This window comes from Alosa sapidissima, chromosome 13 (assembly GCF_018492685.1).
Source record: "Alosa sapidissima isolate fAloSap1 chromosome 13, fAloSap1.pri, whole genome shotgun sequence".
NCBI lineage: Eukaryota > Metazoa > Chordata > Actinopteri > Clupeiformes > Clupeidae > Alosa > Alosa sapidissima.
The window spans coordinates 1,727,538-1,748,017 of NC_055969.1; the positions used below are offsets into that span (position 1 = coordinate 1,727,538).

The following is a 20,480-nucleotide window of genomic DNA, read 5'->3' on the forward strand; positions in this document are numbered from 1 at the left end:
TGCCTCGGGCATCGGCCTAGCCATGCAAATAAATCACTGTTTTACACCATTTACGAGGCTCAAAGTAGCTCCACACTTCATTGGTAGACTTCCGAGGGCACTGACATTTAAAACGAGACATTGAGAACTTTGAAAAAGTATTAGTAGTTTATTTACAAGACTATTTATACAGACAGTACCTTCAGGAAGTTTACCGTTCGCCGCCATCTTGAATTTAGTCACGATAAGTCAAGCAACGAGTCTATCTAAAAAAAAAAAAAAAAAGAGTCCTGGCCAGGGATTAAGACTATGGCAGCCGCCAACACCGAAAGTGACTTTAAACCTGTCTATGTGGCTGGCAGTAGTGATTAATCGCTCCCCAATGATGGTTTGAGAAGGAGCACAAATGGCAAATACCATCAGCAGCCTGACCCCACATGATCTTAATTATAAAGTTGATTCTGACAGAAGATGGCTTTCAACAAACCCTCACAAAATCATGGTGATTAATTTGATTGATTTTAAGTTCTGGTTAACTACAGAAGTGTAGACAGCACACAGCCTACTGGCACTAGCCAGCATTACATTTTGTCATGTAATGAACTATGTGAAACTTTAGGAACTCCTTCAGAAGAAGCACTTCATGACTTTGACTTCATGTTTTTCCCCTAAGATATCCCTTGAGACAGAGTACCTCGGCCCACGACGTGTGGAGGGGTTGAAGCATGAGGATGAAGACTGGCAAAAGAAGGCTCACACCGCTGCTCTCTCCATTCAGGACCTTACGGTCAAGTACTTTGAGACTACAGCTCGAGCACAGAAATGTAATGACAACACTACAGTGTCCTACGTACACATGTACACAGACTATTGCAGTGTTACTTGCTATGAGACATCCAAATTGATTCAAATGTGATCAGAGTTTTTACCTTTCTAGTGATGTACGAGCGTATGAAGGTTGACCAGCGTAAGTTTGGCAAAGCTGCATGGACTGCAGCTGTGGAGCGCATGGAGAAGCTCCAGTATGCTGTATCTAAGGAGACACTGCAGCTGATGAGGGCCAAAGAGATATGCCTGGAGCAGAAGAAGCATGGTCTTTGTGAAGAGGTACCCATGATGCTCTTCATGGTCAAAGCAGTTACCACCACATCACTGATGTGTGCAAAAATGAATATATAAGTACCATTGTGTCAGAAAATGGCCACTAAAAACACTACTGAGATAGCAGATACTATACAGCAGCATTAGTCAGCAGTTTTTAAAAAGCCTGATTGCTGAGGGAACAAAGGACCTTCTAAACCTTTCAGGGGAGCAACTGGGTAATAAAAGTTGTTTACTTCTACCATTATTTACAAAGATGCTATGCAGAGGATGGTCCTCCCTCATAGTTCTCTGCTCTAAAATGGCCTCCAGAGAACACAGGCTCAGACCAATTATGGAACCTGCATTTTAAGGACTTTGTTTATCCTGTTCCTGTCATCTATTGTCAAGCTGCCATCCCAACAAAGAACAATTTACAAAAGAACACTTCCTAAAATACCATTATTAAAAAAAATATTTTAAATAGGTCTACTGATTAGAAATGACCTAATTTCTCTAAGGAATATAGTAATAAGAATTAGACAATTGAGAAAATGAATGAATATGCATAATGAATGTAGAATGCAAGTACAATTACAATTAATTTATTACAATCATAATAATAAGAGACACAAGTGGCAATTGAGGGGTTTAAATAGCATATGAACATTAAAACCAGTTGTTGTAGAAATCTTGAAGTGCAGTATTTGTGACGGACCTTTAAAACCAAGGGATGGGCAATTGTCAGGAATCAAACCCCGGTGACCATGCAAAGGGTAGCAATGCTACTTTTTTGACATCTTCATTTCAATAGGCTATATCTTAAAAGTGATGAGATAGAGACTTTCTGTAAATTAGAGAAATATTAAGGATGACCCAAAGTTTATTTAGGGATTAAATGTTTATATCTAATTTACATATTATGACGTCATATGGTGGCGGCCATCTTGGATTATAGAATTTTCATGAAAAGTCGCATGTTTGAATGATAAAATGCACCACTTCTTTCCCCCCAAAATGTCCCTCACCTTCTGTATGCTATATTGCACAATACTGAATGCTCAGGTAAATACTAAGTAGTAAACAAACTGTGTAAATCATTACTAATAAATGGCAGAAACAAACCAAATGCATGTACCGGTAGGCTGGCCTTTTGCTGTAGAGATTTTCCATTTACTACATACAGTAGGCACTCTGATTCCATGTATGGGGCACATATATATTATTCAGATGACACACAAACACAAGTAGACAAGACCTGTTTAGTTCAAAAGCTCACTTGCCACGGCAAGGCACAGATCAGGAGTGAGATGACGAGACAATGTTAGTATTTTTTATGTTTTTGTTGTTGTTTTTTTCTTAGCTGACAAGGACACACACATCACAAGGACATGAACACACAAAAAAGAACACATAGTGTATGTACTAAATGGTCAGGGAAATAGATAGTGTAAACCATTACTAATAAATGGCTGACAATTTTTTTTATGTAGCAGGCCTTTTGCTGTAGAGATAATGACTCCCTATCCCTATCCATACAGGGCCGGCATTCCCATCATCTTGTGATAGACTATGCATGGCCTAATGGCTCCCCTGCCCCGTGTCACCACCTCTGCTCCTGCTGCGAGCAGCATGGCCAGATCTGCCTCGCTCGCGCCGAGTGGAGAGAATTTGCGCAGCTCGGACTAGGCCTACTGTCATTCTCATTGCGACTCCCCACACTGCCTCTACGACCCCCCTAACTGTCCTATGAGCACTTCGACCTCGTCTAACATACCCAGTGGCATTAGACAAAGGCTCCACCACGTTACTGTCGCCGCGATTGCGGAGAGGCATACGGTCAGAAGACAGAAGCTAGCGCTACATGGACGTTAGGCTACCTCCAGCCTCGTTCGCCACACCACTAACACCCTGCTAACTTCCCGATGAACACTCCGACCCCGTGAAACATTATTCCCACCAGTGACATTGGGCAAACGATTCAACGTTTGTGCTTGGTGTAAGCTAAACTCTCACTTTGTCCAGCTGCATCATTGCAAGGCAGGGACGCATCTGAAGCCTCACTAAACGAATCACCGTCATTTTCTGAAGGCAGATATTCCCCTTCAGAATCAGGGTCCGCGACTAGAAGACCCAACACTTCATTTCGGGTAAACTTTTTTGATGCCATTAGACGATAATCTAATGCAGGGCTATTCAATTAGTTTGTAATGGGGGCCAGTTCATGAAAAGCATCACAACTGAGGGGCCGGAGAAATGTGGCTTGAAATATGAGTAGCCTCATCACATTAACAGCTGTATACAATGAAGTACAACAGCAGCAATATGGGTGTTCAAATGTTGTATTTTGTACATGCATAACAACATCATTACCCACAGAGCCGGACAGTAACAGAGTACATTTACTTGAGCACAGTACTTGAGTACAATTTTGAGGGATCTGTACTTTACTCAAGTATCATTTTTGGGGAGTACTCATGACTTTACTCAAGTACATTTGAGAGGCAAATATTGTACTCTTTACTCCACCACATTTCTATCCATAACCGTTACTTCTTCTAAAAAAAAAAAGGAAAAAAGAAAAATCTCGGAAATCCTCAATTTGTTGTTTCCCCTCTCAAACGTGATTGGATTGTGCAGGCGCCACTGATTGGGACAGCCTATCAGCAATCACCTTCAGCTTTCCACCAAAGTCAACTCCATGGTCAGATTTAGATAAGAGACATAACCATGGACGAAACAATGGATGAAGACACAGCAGGTCCATCCCGGGAATGTGCCAAACTGTGGCCCCACCTCACCAGACTATTTAAATTTTCTGAACAAGTTAATGATAGTTTTCACTTCAAGTGTTTCAATTACAAAATAGTATTTTGTATTTGAAATACACATTTTATGTATTAGAAATACTGCCCATCCCTGGCAACATGGTAAAAAGATGAAAATTACTTGATTTTAATTTCAATTCCTTTTACATTCTCCAAGGTATTAACATTAAACATTTTCATAACTCCATGTAGGACGTTTCTGTACATAAATGTAAGCACTGTGGCAGTAGTAATGCAATATTTGAAAAAAAAAAAAATGTAGGCTACTCTTGTACTCTTGATACTCAAGTACTTTTAAAACAAGTACTTCAGTACTTTTACTTAAGTAGACATCTGACTGTTGTACTTTTACTTGTACTTGAGTAAAATTTAGCAAAGGGTATCTGTACTTTTACTCAAGTAATGAAGCTGTGTACTCTGTCCGCCTCCAATTACCCAGTTGTTGGTGGCTAATATGGAATGAAATCTGTGATAACAGATAACAGTAATGGAATCTGTGCTTTGCACAGTAACTGTTAGGTCCAAGATTTCCAGTGAGTAGCCTATAAACAGGAATCAAACACTGTTCAGGTGAATTAAATGTGTAATCAGTCGCATATGTAGCTCTTCTGACTTATAGGCCTACTTACATTTGACGTTCTCACCATTTAAATGAGATGACCGTGACCTCTAGATTTTTTTTAGCAGTGCAGGCCAGTCATAATTGCCGAATAATAATAACGCGGGGGTCCGGGGATGTATCCCCCGGGATTTTTTTCTTTTCTGGTTGCTAATCACACTATTTTAACATGTTTTGAGAGGGACAGGCCTATCTTTTTTCTGACGCACCTCACGTTACCCCATGCATTAAACCTTTAAAAAATTAGGGGTTAATACAAGGTAAAAAAGTAAATATAAGCACAAATTAGGCGGAGCAACCAAAAAGGCGTCCGAACGCGGCGGCGCCATGGCAACAGAACCGATATAGAGTTGTTCTGTCAAGTGGAAGAGCTGACTAAATATGTATAAGAAATGACAAATATTATAAGAATAACAAATAATTATAGGCTACAGCTGTGTCGGAGTCAATAAGATAAACAGCCTATAATTATACAGTTATACTTGCCTTGCACTACAAGTCCATATTGACAAGTAGCTGTAATGTTATAGTGTGCTAACCTCCAGAACCCAACAGCATTCTATTGTGGTATGCTAACCTCCACAACCCAACAGCATTCGAACACTAATGCTTCAAGTGGGATTTGAACTCTCAACCTAAGGATCACCAGTACAAGGCATTATCCCACTGAGCCACTGTCAACCCTACATGTTGGCCATTCACATGGTGAAAATGTGTATTGGTAACACACAACAAGAAAAACTCCAAGCATACATTTTTACAATAAAATGAAGGGCTTTCCTAAAAGAGTACATCTGAAAACTTTTTGAAATTCTGGGGCAATTAGACATTTGTAGAGATGAACACTAATGGATGAAATATAAATATGATAGACGTAATGATGAAGGAAAAGTAGTAAACAAAGAAGTTCCCCTAAATCCCGGAGAGTCCCGGAATTCTGATTTTTGGCAACTGATGAGTGTGAATGTTGATTGGCTGATGTCATTCAGGTGCTGTTCAATGGTGTGAATCGTAAATGACCAATAGCATGTGCACATTGCTCCTAAAGCTGTAATAGGGATTTGAACTCTCAACCTAAGAAACACCAGTACAAGGCATTATCCCACTGAGCCACTGACAGTGATACACATTGGGCAGTCACTTTCACTTGGTGAAAATGCGTGTTGATAAACACACAAGAAAAACTCCAAGCATACATTTGACAATAAAATGAAGGGCTTTCCTGAAAGAGTACACCTGAAAACTTTTTGAAATTCTGGGGCAATTAGACATTTGTAGAGAAGAACACTAATGGATGAAATATAAATATGATCGACTTAATGATGAAGGAAAAATAGTAAACAAAGAAGTTCCCCTAAATGTAATAGAGAGTCCCGGAATTCTGATTCTTGGCAACTAATGACTGTGTATGTTGATTGCCTGATGTCATTCAGGTGCTGTTCAATGGTGTGAATCTTCAATAACCAATAGCAAATGCAGGTTGAGCCTAAAGCTCTACCAGGATTCGAACTCTCAACCTAACAAACACCAGCACTAGGCATTATCCCACTGAGCCACTGACAATCCTACATATTTGGTAGTCACATTCACAAAATTCCTAGCATACATTTGACAATAGAATTAAGGGCTTTATAAAAAAGAGTACAGATCTGAAAATGTGCACTGTTAATGGTATCCACCTAATAGCGGTTGTATGAAAAAATACTCATATAGGAATATAGGTGATATAGGACTGGTTGGGGTATATATAGGAATATAGGTGGTATAGGTGCCACTGGTTGGGGCAGCCGTAGCCCACTGGTTAGCACTCTGGACTTGTAACCGGAGGGTTGCCGGTTCGAGCCCCGACCAGTGGGCCGCGGCTGAAGTGCCCTTGAGCAAGGCACCTAACCCCTCACTGCTCCCCGAGCGCCGCCATTGAAGCAGGCAGTTGTCTAATTGTGAGGCTTTGTCTAAACATTGTCTGTGAGAATTTTGGTGAAGATTTGATAATTTTTGAAGCCTGTGAAACCTTTTATGATGTTTGGCTTTTCTCTGAATTTGTGGCAAAAGTAAACATTTTTAGAGCATAAGACCAGGGTGAAAAAGATGCATCTGAATGTAGAGATTAATATAATGAAAGAATTTTGAGTCTAGGTCAATCTGGTAAGGAGAAATAAGCGTTTTTGACAGGAGCGCCACCTTTGGGTGCAGTAACCCAAATTTTGGGTTATGGGTAGTGGGGGGTACTGGTAATAATACTTGAAAATGTCAAGTTTCTAGGACTTACGGTTTATAGGAATATAGGTGATCTAGGAAAAAAGGCCTAAGTGGTCTAACTTTATTGGCCTATATCTCTGAAATGGAACAAAATATCAAAATTCTGAGCGATAACGTTTGTGAGGCTTGGTCTAAACATTGTCTGTGAGAATTTTGGTGAAGATTTGATTATTTTTGAAGAGTGTGAAACTTTTTATAATGTTTGGCTTTTCCATGAAATTGTGGCAAAAGTAAACATTTGTAGACCATAACACCAGGGCCAAAAAGATGCATCTGAGTTTAGAGATTAATATTATTAAAGAATTTTGAGTCTAGGTCAATCTGGTAAGGAGAAATAAGCATAATTAACTTTTTTTTCCAATAGCGCCACCTTTGGGTGCAGTACCCCAAATTTTGGGTTATGGGTAGAGGGGGGTACTGGTAACCATACCTGAAAATGTCAAGAGTTTTGGAGTTACGGTTTAGGCTGCAGTATTACTTTTACAGAATTTTGGCAAAAAATGAACGGTACAGAAACAATAGGGGCAGCTACGCTGCTCGGACCCCTAATAATGATGATAAAACTTAAGAAGAACAATAAGTATGCTGCTTTGCAAGCACACTTAATAAATGCCCCGATTCTGTTTCCTCTTCCATATTGGCATTAAAAGGGGTTTATTGTTCACAAGAAACGTGGTTGTTCCACAGTGGGGTGTGTATGGAAACTGAGAAGTTAGACTTGAGGATTTCATTTGTCTTCCACCATGCTGGTAATGATGTATTGATTGTACAACTATCGTAACCTATAGATTTTTTAATAGTTTTATCCATAAATAAAAGGTTCTGCAGTCTCGGCCCTTGAGTTAACGTATTTTCAATATCTAACCAAGGAGGATTGTCAAACTTAATCCAATGGCAAACATGTAGAAAAATAATAATGAAAATTTGGGGCTCCAAGTCCTCCACTGTGTTTTGGCCTCTGAAGCGAGCTTAAACTGATTTGTGCGTTACCCCCTTTCCAGTAAAATCTGGTGATGGCGCTATTAAGGGAGGAGAACCATCCAGAGGGAGGGGTAACAGTGATCATGGACAAAAGATAATTTACTCTCGGAAGGATATTCAATTTATTGGTGGAGACTCGTCCGAGTAGGGATAATGGCAACTTATTCCACCTTTCAAGGCTATCTTTGATGTCCTGCAGGAGGGTGTTATAGTTAAAGGATAATTCCGGTATTTAGCACTTTGAGTCCCTTTTCTGGTTTGTTTTAGATGAACTAGAGTGGTGGACACCGACATTTTGACGATTGGTCCTGTCTCCACTTTTCTGACTCATTTTGAATCGCCTTTACTGCTTCAGAGTGGCTGCCTACAGGCATGCACAAACATGTCCTTAAAACAACCCTTAACGTTCATTTTCACCTTTAACGTTCATTTCAAAACTGTAACTCACGGAGTGGTTAGTTAGAAAAGGGACTAAAAGTGCTAAATACCAGAATTATCTTTTAATCTTGAATAGATCATTCAGGTTAGAAGGTACTTGAATGCCGAGGTACTTAATTACTTTGGAAGGTTCTTTTAAAAGGGAGATTCCACTCCTCAGCCTTCCAAACCATGTCTGCTGTGTCTGATACTGACAATATTTCGGATTTTGACCAATTGATAATATCCTGACACATTGCCATAGTCTTTTATCAGCTTGTGGATCAGTGGGAGTGATGATGAGGGGTTGGTAATATATAGTAAGATATCGTCTGCATAAAGACTTATTTTGTGGTGATGAGACTCGGATGTTATTCCTGATATCTTTCCACATTGTCTAATGCCAGCTGCTAGGGGTTTAGTAAATAAGGCAAATAGCATTGGGGATAGGGGGCATCCTTGCCAGGTACCCCTTTGTAACTGGAATGGTTTGGAGATTGCTCCATTGGCTATTACTAAGGCCTGTGGTGAGTTATAGATTGTTTCTATCCAATTGATAAAATAAAGGGGGAAACCAAATTATTTTAATGTTGCAAAAAGGAAGGACCATTCTACTCTGTCGAACGCCTTTTCAGCGTCGAGGGTGGCTATGATGAATGGCGAGTTGGATTTAGTGAGGCTATTCCTGTGGGCACTAATTAGATTAAACAATCTTCGGGTGTTATCTGATCATCGCCTTCCTTTAATGAAGCCTGTTTGGTCTAAATGTATTAAAGGTGTGATTACTGACTCCATTCAAGTTGCTATCACTTTGCTGATGATTTTAATATCTAAATTAGTTTATTACTCAGACAGCCTATTTCCACTTGAGAAACATTGCCAAAGTGCGGCCCTTTTTAACTCAACAAGATGCAGAAAAACTAATTCACGTCTTTATCACTAGCAGGTTAGACTACTGCAATGCACTTTTCACTGGTCTTCCCAAAAAACATCTAAAGAAATTGGCACTCATACAGAACTCTGCGGCTAGACTTTTAACTAAGACTAAGAAGAGAGAACACATCACCCCTGTGTTGGCTGAACTGCACTGGCTCCCTATTTCCTATAGAATTGATTTTAAGGTTATGTTAATTACTTACAAAGCTCTGAATGGCATAGCACCTTCATATATCTCTGAGCTTTTAATATCTTATCAACCACAAAGGAAACTTAGATCATCCAATTCTAATCTTTTAATCGTACCCAAAGTGCTCCACAAACAAAGTGGAGAAGCTGCGTTTATCCATTATGCCCCCAAACTATGGAACACCCTGCCTCTGTACATCAAGCAGGCGAGTTCAGTAAATATTTTTAAAAAAGATCTGAAAACATACCTGTACAGGAAAGCTTTTAGTTAACTCATCTTATCCTGTAGACTACATTTTCAGATTATTCTACATCTGCTACTATTGGAGGGCGCAGCCAGCCAGAAGCAGATGGGCTCCCCCTATTAAGTCAGGTTCTGCTCAAGGTTTCTTCCTGGAATATGGGAGTTTTTCCTTGCCACAGTTGCCATATGGCGTGCTTGTGGGGGGTAAGAGGGTTAAGGCTGCCAGTCTTATGACGTCATTTTCTATATTTTTGATATGTTGCTGAGTAGATCATAAACAGCAAAGAAAAGTGATTGATAATGACTGACTGACTATTATTGTGTTACATGCTTCAAATGTAAAGCACTTTGAGCTGCATTCTGTGTATGAAAGGTGCTATACAAATAAAGCTTATTATTATTATTATTATTATATTATTAATCAATGATATAGGTGATAATTGGCGCATTGGCTATGGTCTTTATGCGGCTCGGGAATCAGTGTAATATATGCCGTGATTGGGTATAGTACCCTTTTGTTGCATTTCAGCTGCCATTTTAATGAAGAGTGGGGAAATTATTCATAAAATTCTGCCGGATAGCCATTAGGCCCTGGAGATTTATTACTGGGCAGGAGATTGAGGCCTTTAGTGATTTCCTCTAATGAAAGAGGGCTCTCTAACTGCTCTGTTTGTATTTTAGACACCTTGGGTAAGGCTATATTCCCCAGGAAATCTTCTGAGTTGAGGCATCCTGCTCTGAGGTGTACAATTTTTTGTAAAATGATCTAAAGGTTCCATTAATCACCTCAGCCTTTGTGGATGCAGTGCCAGATGCATCTATTATTGAGGATATGATTGACTTCTCATGTTGCTGTTTAATTTAATTGGCTAAGAGTTTGCCTGTCTTGTCTCCAAACTCAAAATGAAGATGTCGGAGCTTGAGACATACCGCTTCTTGTTTTCTTGTTATACAGTGGGGAGAATAAATATTTGAACCCAAATGCTAAAGTTGACTAAAAAGAAAAATATGTTAGAAATTGATCTTAATGCCTTAATTAAAACAACTAGTAAAAATCCAACCTTTAAGGACACCAATTTTCTTAGTGAATGAAGAATGTATCATAAATAAATAAATGTTCCTTCCTTAAATTACAGGGGAAATAAGTATGTGACCCCTATGTTAAATTCCCATAGAGGCAGGCAGATTTTTTATTTTTAAATGCCACTTATTTCATGGATCCAGGATACTATGCATCCTGATAAAGTTCCCTTGGCCTTTGGAATTAAAATAGCCCCACATCATCACATACCCTTCACCATACCTAGAGATTGGCATGGTGTGTTTTTGAACCCAATGAGCATTTTAGTCAACTTTAGCATGGGTTCAAATACTTATTCTCCCCACTGTATATGCTATTCAATTTATATTTAACATCCAATAACTCTGTATTTACTGGTCTGTCAGGTGTCAGAATTTCCAGTCTCTTAATTTCTTTCAGTAGTTGTTGTTCCTCTGCCCTGTCTTTTTTTTTTCTTTTTATACGAGCAATATGAAATTATTCTTCCCCTCATGAACACCTTGGCAGTTTTCCACAATGTGCATGAACTAATCTCAGGAGTGTCATTCCTATACAAGAAAGAATTCCAGTCAGATGTGAAATAATTATAAAATTCTTTATCACTCAGAAGCGAGGTGTTAAAATGCCACCTTGGAGGTGGGAAGGAGTGTTGGTCTGCTAAAAGGGTAATACCATGATCTGAGATGATAATACTATGAATAGTTGAGTCTATAATATTGCATGCGCAAGAGTTATTAACCAAAAAATAATCTAGTCAGGAAAAACTTTTATGAACAGTTGAATAGTAAGTGTATTCTCTAGAGGCATGGTTTTTCAGTCTCCACACATCAATCAGTCCATTATCTAGCATGTATTGCTTAAAGTGTCGAAGAAGAGTGATTTGTTTTCTGTCTGGGAGTTATTGAAGAGCGATCCATTTGTGAATCCAGTATGGTATTAAAGTCCCCCCCTAAAATAATAAATGAATCTGAAAAGTTGGAGAGTGCGGCAAATAAAGAATGATAAAAGGCAGGGTCATCTGTGTTTGGACCATCTATATTAGCTAATGCTATATTGTTATTCCCAATGGTCCCGTTCACAATTATTTGCGCCCCTCTGAGTCAATCAATGAGGAACTAAATGAAAAGGAGATTTTTTTTGGCAATTAAGATAGAAACCCCTCCCTTTTTAGAGTTAAAGGTAGAATGGTTTGTCTGCCCTATCCATTGTACTTTTAAGTTTTTTTTTATTCTACTTCTTTGAGGTGGGTTTCTTGCAAAAAACGAGATATCAGATCCCAGTCCTTTTAGATGATGGAATATTTTTGTTCTTTTTGCTGGGGAGCTGAATCCTCTTACGTTCCAAGACATCATCTTTACCGGGACTACCATGAATCAGTTATGGGACTTGTATTAAAGGACCCTACATTGTGATATCTTCCCACAAGAGCGTACTGTGCTGCTACTTTAAAGCTTAAGTCTTCATGAGAAAGCAAGCAAACACTTTGACATGCAGACAAATATACATTCTTACAGAACATACAACCTATATCCACAAAAACCAAAAAACATGCCCTAAACAAAATGACTTATACAGTATAACAACATGCAGAGCACATGCTGTCAGCTTACTTGACCACAGAGTCCTGCACGGGTCCAATTTTTTAAATCCGCACCCACCCGTACCCGTCATGTTTAAAACCGCATCCGACCCGTTTTCCGACACCAGAGATAGTTAAATTCCGTACCCGACCCGCATTAAATAAAACTGGCCCCCGACCCGTGCCCGAGTTAAAATCAGTCTACCACCCAAGTTAAACAGACACGTTTAAGGAACTAATTACACAACCATTAACACTGCAGATCCAACTTCAGCTGAAGTTGACAAGCCTATCCTACATGATGAAAACCACAATACAACACTCAGAGTGATAACATTTTACCACTCTTCAAGCAGATGCGGCTACAAGGCTATCGCCACGCAAATGCCTAATTTAGGATTCAAACACCGCCTTGCGCACACATCATTAAACTTACATTAACAGCAGTAGTAGGCTAAATGAAGGAATGGTTCGGTCATAGCCTACACCGGATTATGCATTAGCCTGTGAAACTTTATGCAAATATAGGCAAACATAAATATTATTTGAGTGCAAGATTGAATGGGAAAAAATGTGGCCTACCTTTTCCCACGCAGGGATGGCAATAGATCTCACAATCTAAGCAATATTGGGAAATAAACGAGCATGCTCTCTCCACCATGACAATGTCAAAAGAGTCATCTTTAGGTGTTTTTTAATCAATAAGCAGCCACTTCGTTCTGAAAGACTGCAGGCAGATCCCGCGCATGTGATTTTTAAAAGTGAAAGTAGGCATCTAGAGAGTTTTGGGAAGGCACGTAGGTTACACAAGAAATATGCATTTCAAATGCTTTTATCAACTTGAATTGCAGGCATATTATTTAGGATGTGTTACTATGTATAAAATATTGTTACGTATGTAGGCTATGTGATGTTTATGAAAGGCCAATTCCAATTTAGACCCGTGTCCGACCCGACCCGCACCCGCATCCGACACAGTAGAATATTTTTCACCCGTTTCATCAAAATGTGCGGGTCACCCGTCGGGTACCCGCGGGTACCGAACCCGTGCAGGACTCTGCTTGACCACTTATTATGTGAAAACAATGATAAGTTGATACATGAGTTTGAGGAAGAACATGGTATAACTCGAATATGAGTAGGTTTTGGATTGGCCTTTTGATGTCATGGCAATTAAGTGATGTATACAGACAGAGCCGTTAGATTTGTGATTTTACTGTATGTAGCATAGCCTATAGTCTGTAACGGCCTCCTGCATCCACATAATGATAGAAAGACAAAAAAATATATAAAAGCCTGTTCTTATAGTCTTAATACTGAAGTCTTTAATTCACTGGAGCCTGTTCTCAAATTTTAAGTGAAGATAGCCGCTGAGAAGTCCGCACTAATCGAGCTGGGATGGCTATTGCTCTAGTTTTGTCTTTGTTCTAGCCATGGTGTAATATTTGGATCTTTAAATAGTTGATTGTCAATATAAAGTTCGTCTGCAATCAGACTCACCCAGTGCCCGTCCTTTCGATTTTTACGGTATATAGGGAGAAGCACTCGGCGGCGCTCCAGTATGGTAGTCGGGAACTGCTCGTTCATGCCGAACGACTTGCCCCGGAGTCTTCTCCCAAGTCCTTTGATGTAGTCGCGTTGTTTGGAGTGGTCAAACCGTGCAACGATAGGCCTGGGTCCGGGCGTTTTGGATGAGCTGGTGTCAAGAGGAGGTTGTAGAAGTTGACCCTCACTGTTGGCTGATGGATCCATGGCTTTCCCTCCTTGAAGTGCATTTGTGTAGGATCTTTTCTTCCCAATCCGATGGACTTGGGCAAAGGGAATCTCAGCTATAGTTGCTTTCGGTGTTTTTAGCTTGCTCTCCATGAATGATTTCAGAGTTTCTTCTACATTCTCGTTGTTTCCTTCTTGAATCCCACTGAATATCAGGTTGTCTCTCATTGATCTGGTTTGGAGATCCAGTATCATTCCTTTCAGCAGAAAGTTTTCCCTTCAAACGTCAATTATTTTGGATTTCATGTCTGATTTTTTTCCGAAGTGTTTACAACTTAGTGTTAACTAATAATTGTTGCAAACTGGTACTACGAACAAAATATAAGTATAAGTATATATACTCTTTTGAGTGGTCTCTGCATTTATCCCAATCCGTGAATTAGTGACACACACTCAGCACACAGTGAACACACAGTGAGGTGAAGCACACACTAATCCCAGCGCAGTGAGCCTGCAACAACAGCGGCGCTCGGGGAGCAGTGAGGGGTTAGGTGCCTTGCTCAAGGGCACTTCAGCTGTGCCTACTGGTCGGGGTTCGAACTGGCAACCCTCCGGTTACAAGTCCGAAGCGCTAACCCGTAGGCCACGGCTGCCCCTTTATTACCCCTTTATTATTGCCCCTAACGTCGACGCAGCGGTAGATAGCAGCAGAGAGTAGAATCCATCGGGCAAGTGTTATTTAAATAAACTCCTGGTATACTTTTCAATGCAAACTTTTCAACAAACTTTTCAATGCCTTGTTGTATGATACAGAACATAGTTGTACTACTGTAGAAGTTTTTTACCATTCAGGGCATTATTAGTGGGGTAATTTACGAGATACTCTATAGGTTACATAAGCGCCTGCAGAAAGTCATTCGTTTCTGACATTCGTTCATTCGTTTTCTGCTACTCGAACAGGGTTCGACCAAGGGAAAACAGGTTCTGGTCTTGGAAAGTTATTGCTTGTTCACGAGTTATTTCATTTAGCATTATATTTTCCATGTGTCGATGATGGTTAGACATGACGTTCTCAGGGAGCAGACCTTTCCAAGGCCAAATGTAGTTATTAGCAACAAATCTGAAAGTGGACCTAGCAAAATATTTTGACTTGCTCAGTGATGGGTGTTTAATTTGTTTGTTTTCTGTGTAGCATATAGATCATAGTTCTTTATAATTAGCGCGCAAACAAGCGAGACCTAGGCTTCTACAGTAGACTGACATAACGCACCTATTGCTGAGACCCACCCCTTTAGTCGGAAATGTGATCATTGCAGCCTCAGTAGACACGAGAGGAGCAGAAAGACACCAACATAACATGAGTGATAGATGTATTTCTTCACAAAAAAAATATCAAATAATAATGGATTGAAAAGAGGTACTAATAAACCAGACATGCTAGAACAGATACCAGAAAATGGATATCCACAGTCCCTTTCTATCAACACCAGTGATTTGTATAGATAAGGATTAGGCTTTAAAACAGATTGTCAGCATTTATGTTGTTTGGTCTGTTTTTTGGCTGCATACATGAAGGCCAAGGTGGGCAATGTGTTTTCCCTGGTTTGAGGTAATACTGACATTTCTTCAAGGATGGCAGGTCTGAAAATATCTTCTCCATCATTAAGTTATTCAATTAGGCTAAACATGGCCTTAACTCAAAACAGCTGGTAGGCCTACTGTTAGGACTATGTCATTTTAATATGTAAAAGTGTCAAATGCAGCCATATTTAAATTCTGCTTACTGCACGTTTATTATAATAATGATGATATTCAATACCGGTACAGGTCTACCCATGTGCATGTAATAGACATGTCGGTTAATCCCGATATCCCTTCATTTACGTGTTAAAATGTAAAATATTTTTCAAATCAAATCTTCAAATCTAATCCATGTGAATTAATGAATTAAGAAAGTCACACCTGAGGATAACCCAAAAGGTCCCTAGACAGACCCTACTGAATTATAATCATTCAAGGATAAGCAAAGGATGCTCGCATAGGACACACACATGAGATCCACCTGGGTAAATGACCATAGCTGATTTACAATACTTTCACTGTTTACCTCCCCACCTCTTCTTTTCCCTAATCTTCTGGGTCTGTTCTCTCTTTCTTAGATGCAGGCTCTTCAGGATGGGGAAGATGCAATGAAACACTTGGACCACCTGGAGGCACTGTATTATGAACTGCAGCTGCAGCTTTATGAGATTCAGTTTGAGATCCTGAAGTATGAGGAACTGCTGCTTTCTGCACAGCTACAAAGTCTGCGTAGACAGATGATGGGTAAGACATTTGTTGACACACAGATGGACTTGTCAAACTGAGTCAAAGAGGGTCCTCAATAACTGCCAAAGCTGTATGCAGGCTAAGCTTATTTTTTGTTGCACTGTAGACTAGGGGTGTGCAGTGTATATTGTCTAAGATGATATTTAAGGGCATTTTCACATAGTCCCTTTTAAAAGAACCTACCTCAGTCCACTAAAAGGGGACCAGAAGGAGATCGGGAGCTTGGTGAACTTGCGACAGGTCAGATATTTTTTCATACAGTCAGAGAAATTTATTCAATATTGTTATGTAAATGCACAAGTACTGCGTATTTTCAGTCAGAGATTAGGACCTGCACTATGCCTGAAACACGCGTGCATACCATAGATCCTCAAATCTACGGGCCGGGATTCTATTTATAAATAAAGGCCAGTCTCCAAATAAGCCGGGGTAATAATTGCCTACATTGTTAAGATTTAAAGGCCGTGTTGCAGGGTTCATTTTCCAACGAATTTGCACAATTTGCTTGTTGGTAATAAACATTTAACAATAAACTGTTATCCATTGTAATCATAATCATAAGTCTTTCTTCAGTGAATTAGCAAGATACCATCAGAAGCCAACAATCATAAAAGACCTGTGCGCGCTCACTCTCTCCTGCACATGAAGCTGTCTGTGCATGTGTTCTATCAGCTTTACTTTTGCGTAGGGAGGGACCATTGTTTAGCTGTGCACAAAACAATACGCTTTGCCAGTCTACTTTTAAAAATATATTCTGGTCTACACGTTAAACATTCAGGGCTGAAGGCCCAACAAAATGGCATTGCGTTAATTCTTCAGGAGGGAAGTGTCTGAAGAGGAGTTTTTTTCCGAGAGACGCTCTCATTGGTGGTTAGAATATGTAGCAGGGGATTGACAGCGACATAGGCAATCATAAATGAATGGGTTTTCCTCAGCCTGTGCTACATCTTTCCACCAAAATTTGTGAAAATTGTGTTTTTTCAATATTGCTGCCTGACAGACTGCACCACACATGCTTCCTTGACACGATGTACATAGAAAAAGTTAGCTGCAGTAAATGGAGTTTTTTGGTAGCTCACCCCACTTTCAACATCTGTGATGATAATACATTAGCCTGGAAAATCCAGACCCTGGTAATCTAGAAAGATTAAGGGTCTGGCCACGAACAATGTAATGGCCCAACTCAAGGTGCGGCAACAAGCATGCATTTAAAAATCTCACTGCACGCAATTGGATAACACTAGACCATGTTTACTCTGAATGATTTCGGACTTTGACGCAATCGGATAACACTACTACCAATATGTACTGTCCTCCAACGTTGCAGCGCTGTCTTCATCAGTTTAGCTGGTTCCGGGGTATCGGGGTAAAAGTAACGTGCATCATTGCTCATTGCCAGAGTGTCTCGCAGAGACAATTCCATTGTGCTCTCGCGAGAACTCTGGATTTCCAGGGTAATAATACATGGTTTCCACAGGTCATGGCATTTCTGGAATGTCAAGGAATTATAATCAAGTCTGTTCCAGACATGGAAAGTCCAATACAATTCCCTGATTGTGGGCAATATCAGGGAATTTTGTTGTAGTAGTTTAAAATCTACTTGCCAAAATACACTAATACAAATATATTTCCACAAAGCATATTATTACAGTGGGTAATTAGCTTTATCCATTACTGCTTGCTTGAGTTGTTGTGGTTAGCCCTACTTTGTTTTTTCAATGCCCAGTTATTCAATCACTGAAAAGAAAAAAAGCTCTGAAATCTTTGGTCAGTGAAGTAATTTCAATGTCCCATTCATTATATAGTAGGCCTAGGTCATTTTTTTTTGTCAGGGAAAAGTCATGGAGTTTTACATGTAACTTAGAGTGGAGACTTTGATAATAATAATACATTTAGTTTGTACAAAGTGCACAAAGACAACAATATGACCATAATATGTTTGTGGAATAAAACTGGATGGGTCCTAATAAACTTTGAGTAGTATTAGTAATTAGTATGTAATTGTATAATTGCAAGGTGTGCACTGGCCAGTCGGTTAGAAGGATAACTTACAAGGCAGTTGGCACTATATTCTGTGCCTGCCCTAATCCTGAAACAGCGGCTGCAATATTTATATGGCGGCGGCCAACCACCACAAAAGTACATGGAGAAAACGGGTATAAACGGTTTAATTAAAGTGCTTTCTTATTTGTGTTTCTTCTTTGTGTGTGTTTTTTTTTTTTAGAGAGGCAGGATGAGGTGGTATATTATGATGCGTATGAGAGTCCAGATGCCATGCAGGCCACTGATGACACTGCATCCCTTGCCCCCCCGCTTAGAGATGAGATCGCTAAACTTCAACAGAAGACCCGGCAACTGGAGGCCATAAGGGGGCGCATTACCGCTAAAAAAGCCTATCTCAGAAACAAAAAGGTATGAGGCACTTCCGACATCAGAAACAAAATCATGTTAACTACTGAAGGTACAAAAGCAACAAAATATTGAGCTGATGCAAGAAATTTTAGTTGATTTTTTTTATTTTTTATTTTTTTTGGTCTGTAGACGACTTTTGCTATATGAGTAGACGTATATACTCTTTTGATCCCGTGAGGGAAATTTGGTCTCTGTCCCCAATTCGTGAGTGAAACACACTGAGCACAAAGTGAGCACACAGTGATGTGAAGCACACACTAATCCCTTTGCAGTGAGCTGCCTGCTACAGCGGCGCTCGGGGAGCAGTGACGGGTTAGGTGCCTTGCAGTGGGACTTTGATTTTCCCCAAATGGATATCTTTGCGTGTGTGGTTGTTTTGCTACTTAGTTTGAAATGTTGATCAAGCATGATTACGTAAATCAAGCATCTAATGTGGGCTGTCTATATTTGTATGTAGCCAGATTGTAATGAAGGATCTGATTACATGGGGTTTTTAATATTTTTTTATTTAATGTATGTTAGTGCTGCCACTAACAACTATTTTTCTAACGACTAATCTTTCGACTAATTTTTTGATTAGTCGACTAATCTAAACGACTAATTAAAAAAAAAAAAAAAAAATGTTATTTTGTTGTGTCCGTTTTATTTTGAACTCAACTAAAGGGAAAAGGTAAAATATATATCACCCTACTTTTGTTAGAAGCACTGTACAGTAAGTAAAGAACTGTAGAAGAACTGTAAGTAAACTGTTCAAAAACATTATGTATAAAAAAAAAAACATTTAAAATGCTACCTTCAGATCTGATCTCAGACCTTTGATAGACTTTATTTGTATGCCAGTGTTGCCATGGACATTGACAAATTCTTTGACCTGAGACCCGGTTATGGCATACTTTGGGGTCATAGGGCCCACCTACATGAAATCTCCACCTCCATCAAATTATCCTTATATCACATCACAATTATTATTGTTATGCTATATTGTTATACATGCACTTCAAAGCAGCCAGTGTTTAAAGTGCTTGTTCACAAAAAGTTTGTGAAAACATGCACATCAGAGGACTGCTTTACTAATGTAAAATATAATTACAATAGTTCCATTGCTTTTGCATGGTTGCATGATAAATACTTCTAAAAAAAACAGCAATTATATGGGTGTCATCGTTTTGGGATGTTTCCCTCATGCAAGCATCATACACTGGTAGGCAAATGGAAATAATATTGACATATTTAGTTATGCCATAAGCTTTTGGCCACGTTATTCAAATTTGACTATACAATACTCTAGATAGTGTAGTGTAGTCTGTGCTCTGTTTTTATGGAAGTTGCATAAATCCACATTGTTCTATTAAATGTAGTTTCATAATTAACCCATTTACTCCTGAAATTCCTGCTAAAAACACCTATAGAATCCTATGGCATTCTAGACTAAATAACCTTATTTCCTGAGGGTTTTCTGAAAAAAATACTAAGAATTGTTAACGTCTACCAAAACCTTACTATCTAAGCCTCTGCACACCTAGAAACATGAAATAAAAAGCATGCTGCGCTACGCAGCAACCAGCGAGAGAGTCAATGCTGCGTCCAGCACGAATGGGTTAAATAGCCTTCCAATAGGTTGAATTGGAGCTTTGCTACCAACGTTATCAAGTGGTTTCAGTTTCTCTCACGCATTGAATGAACGCTCATACCATCATTTAATTGTATTGTATGTTTGATGACACCAAATTAGCAAGTATTTCCTACTTTTTGCAAAAACGTTTTTCTTTTTCTGTCAGTCCGTGGTTCCTTGATCAATTGCGCAGCAAATTATCAGATGAAGCCCCGGGAATAATTTCCCTCCACGGCTCCGGACC

At 39.5% G+C, this 20,480-nt stretch overlaps 1 protein-coding gene across 2 annotated transcripts in view; it reads left to right on the forward strand.

The window, feature by feature from the left end:
* Positions 1 to 20,480, forward strand: part of jmy (junction mediating and regulatory protein, p53 cofactor) — a 65,155-nt gene that overhangs the window by 21,447 nt on the left and 23,228 nt on the right. For both annotated transcript variants that reach the window (XM_042058540.1, XM_042058541.1), the window contains exons 3-6: positions 653 to 803; positions 917 to 1,086; positions 16,044 to 16,209; positions 18,437 to 18,624. In XM_042058540.1, coding sequence (XP_041914474.1) covers positions 653 to 803; positions 917 to 1,086; positions 16,044 to 16,209; positions 18,437 to 18,624 — 675 coding nt within the window. The remainder of the gene's footprint in view (positions 1 to 652; positions 804 to 916; positions 1,087 to 16,043; positions 16,210 to 18,436; positions 18,625 to 20,480) is intronic.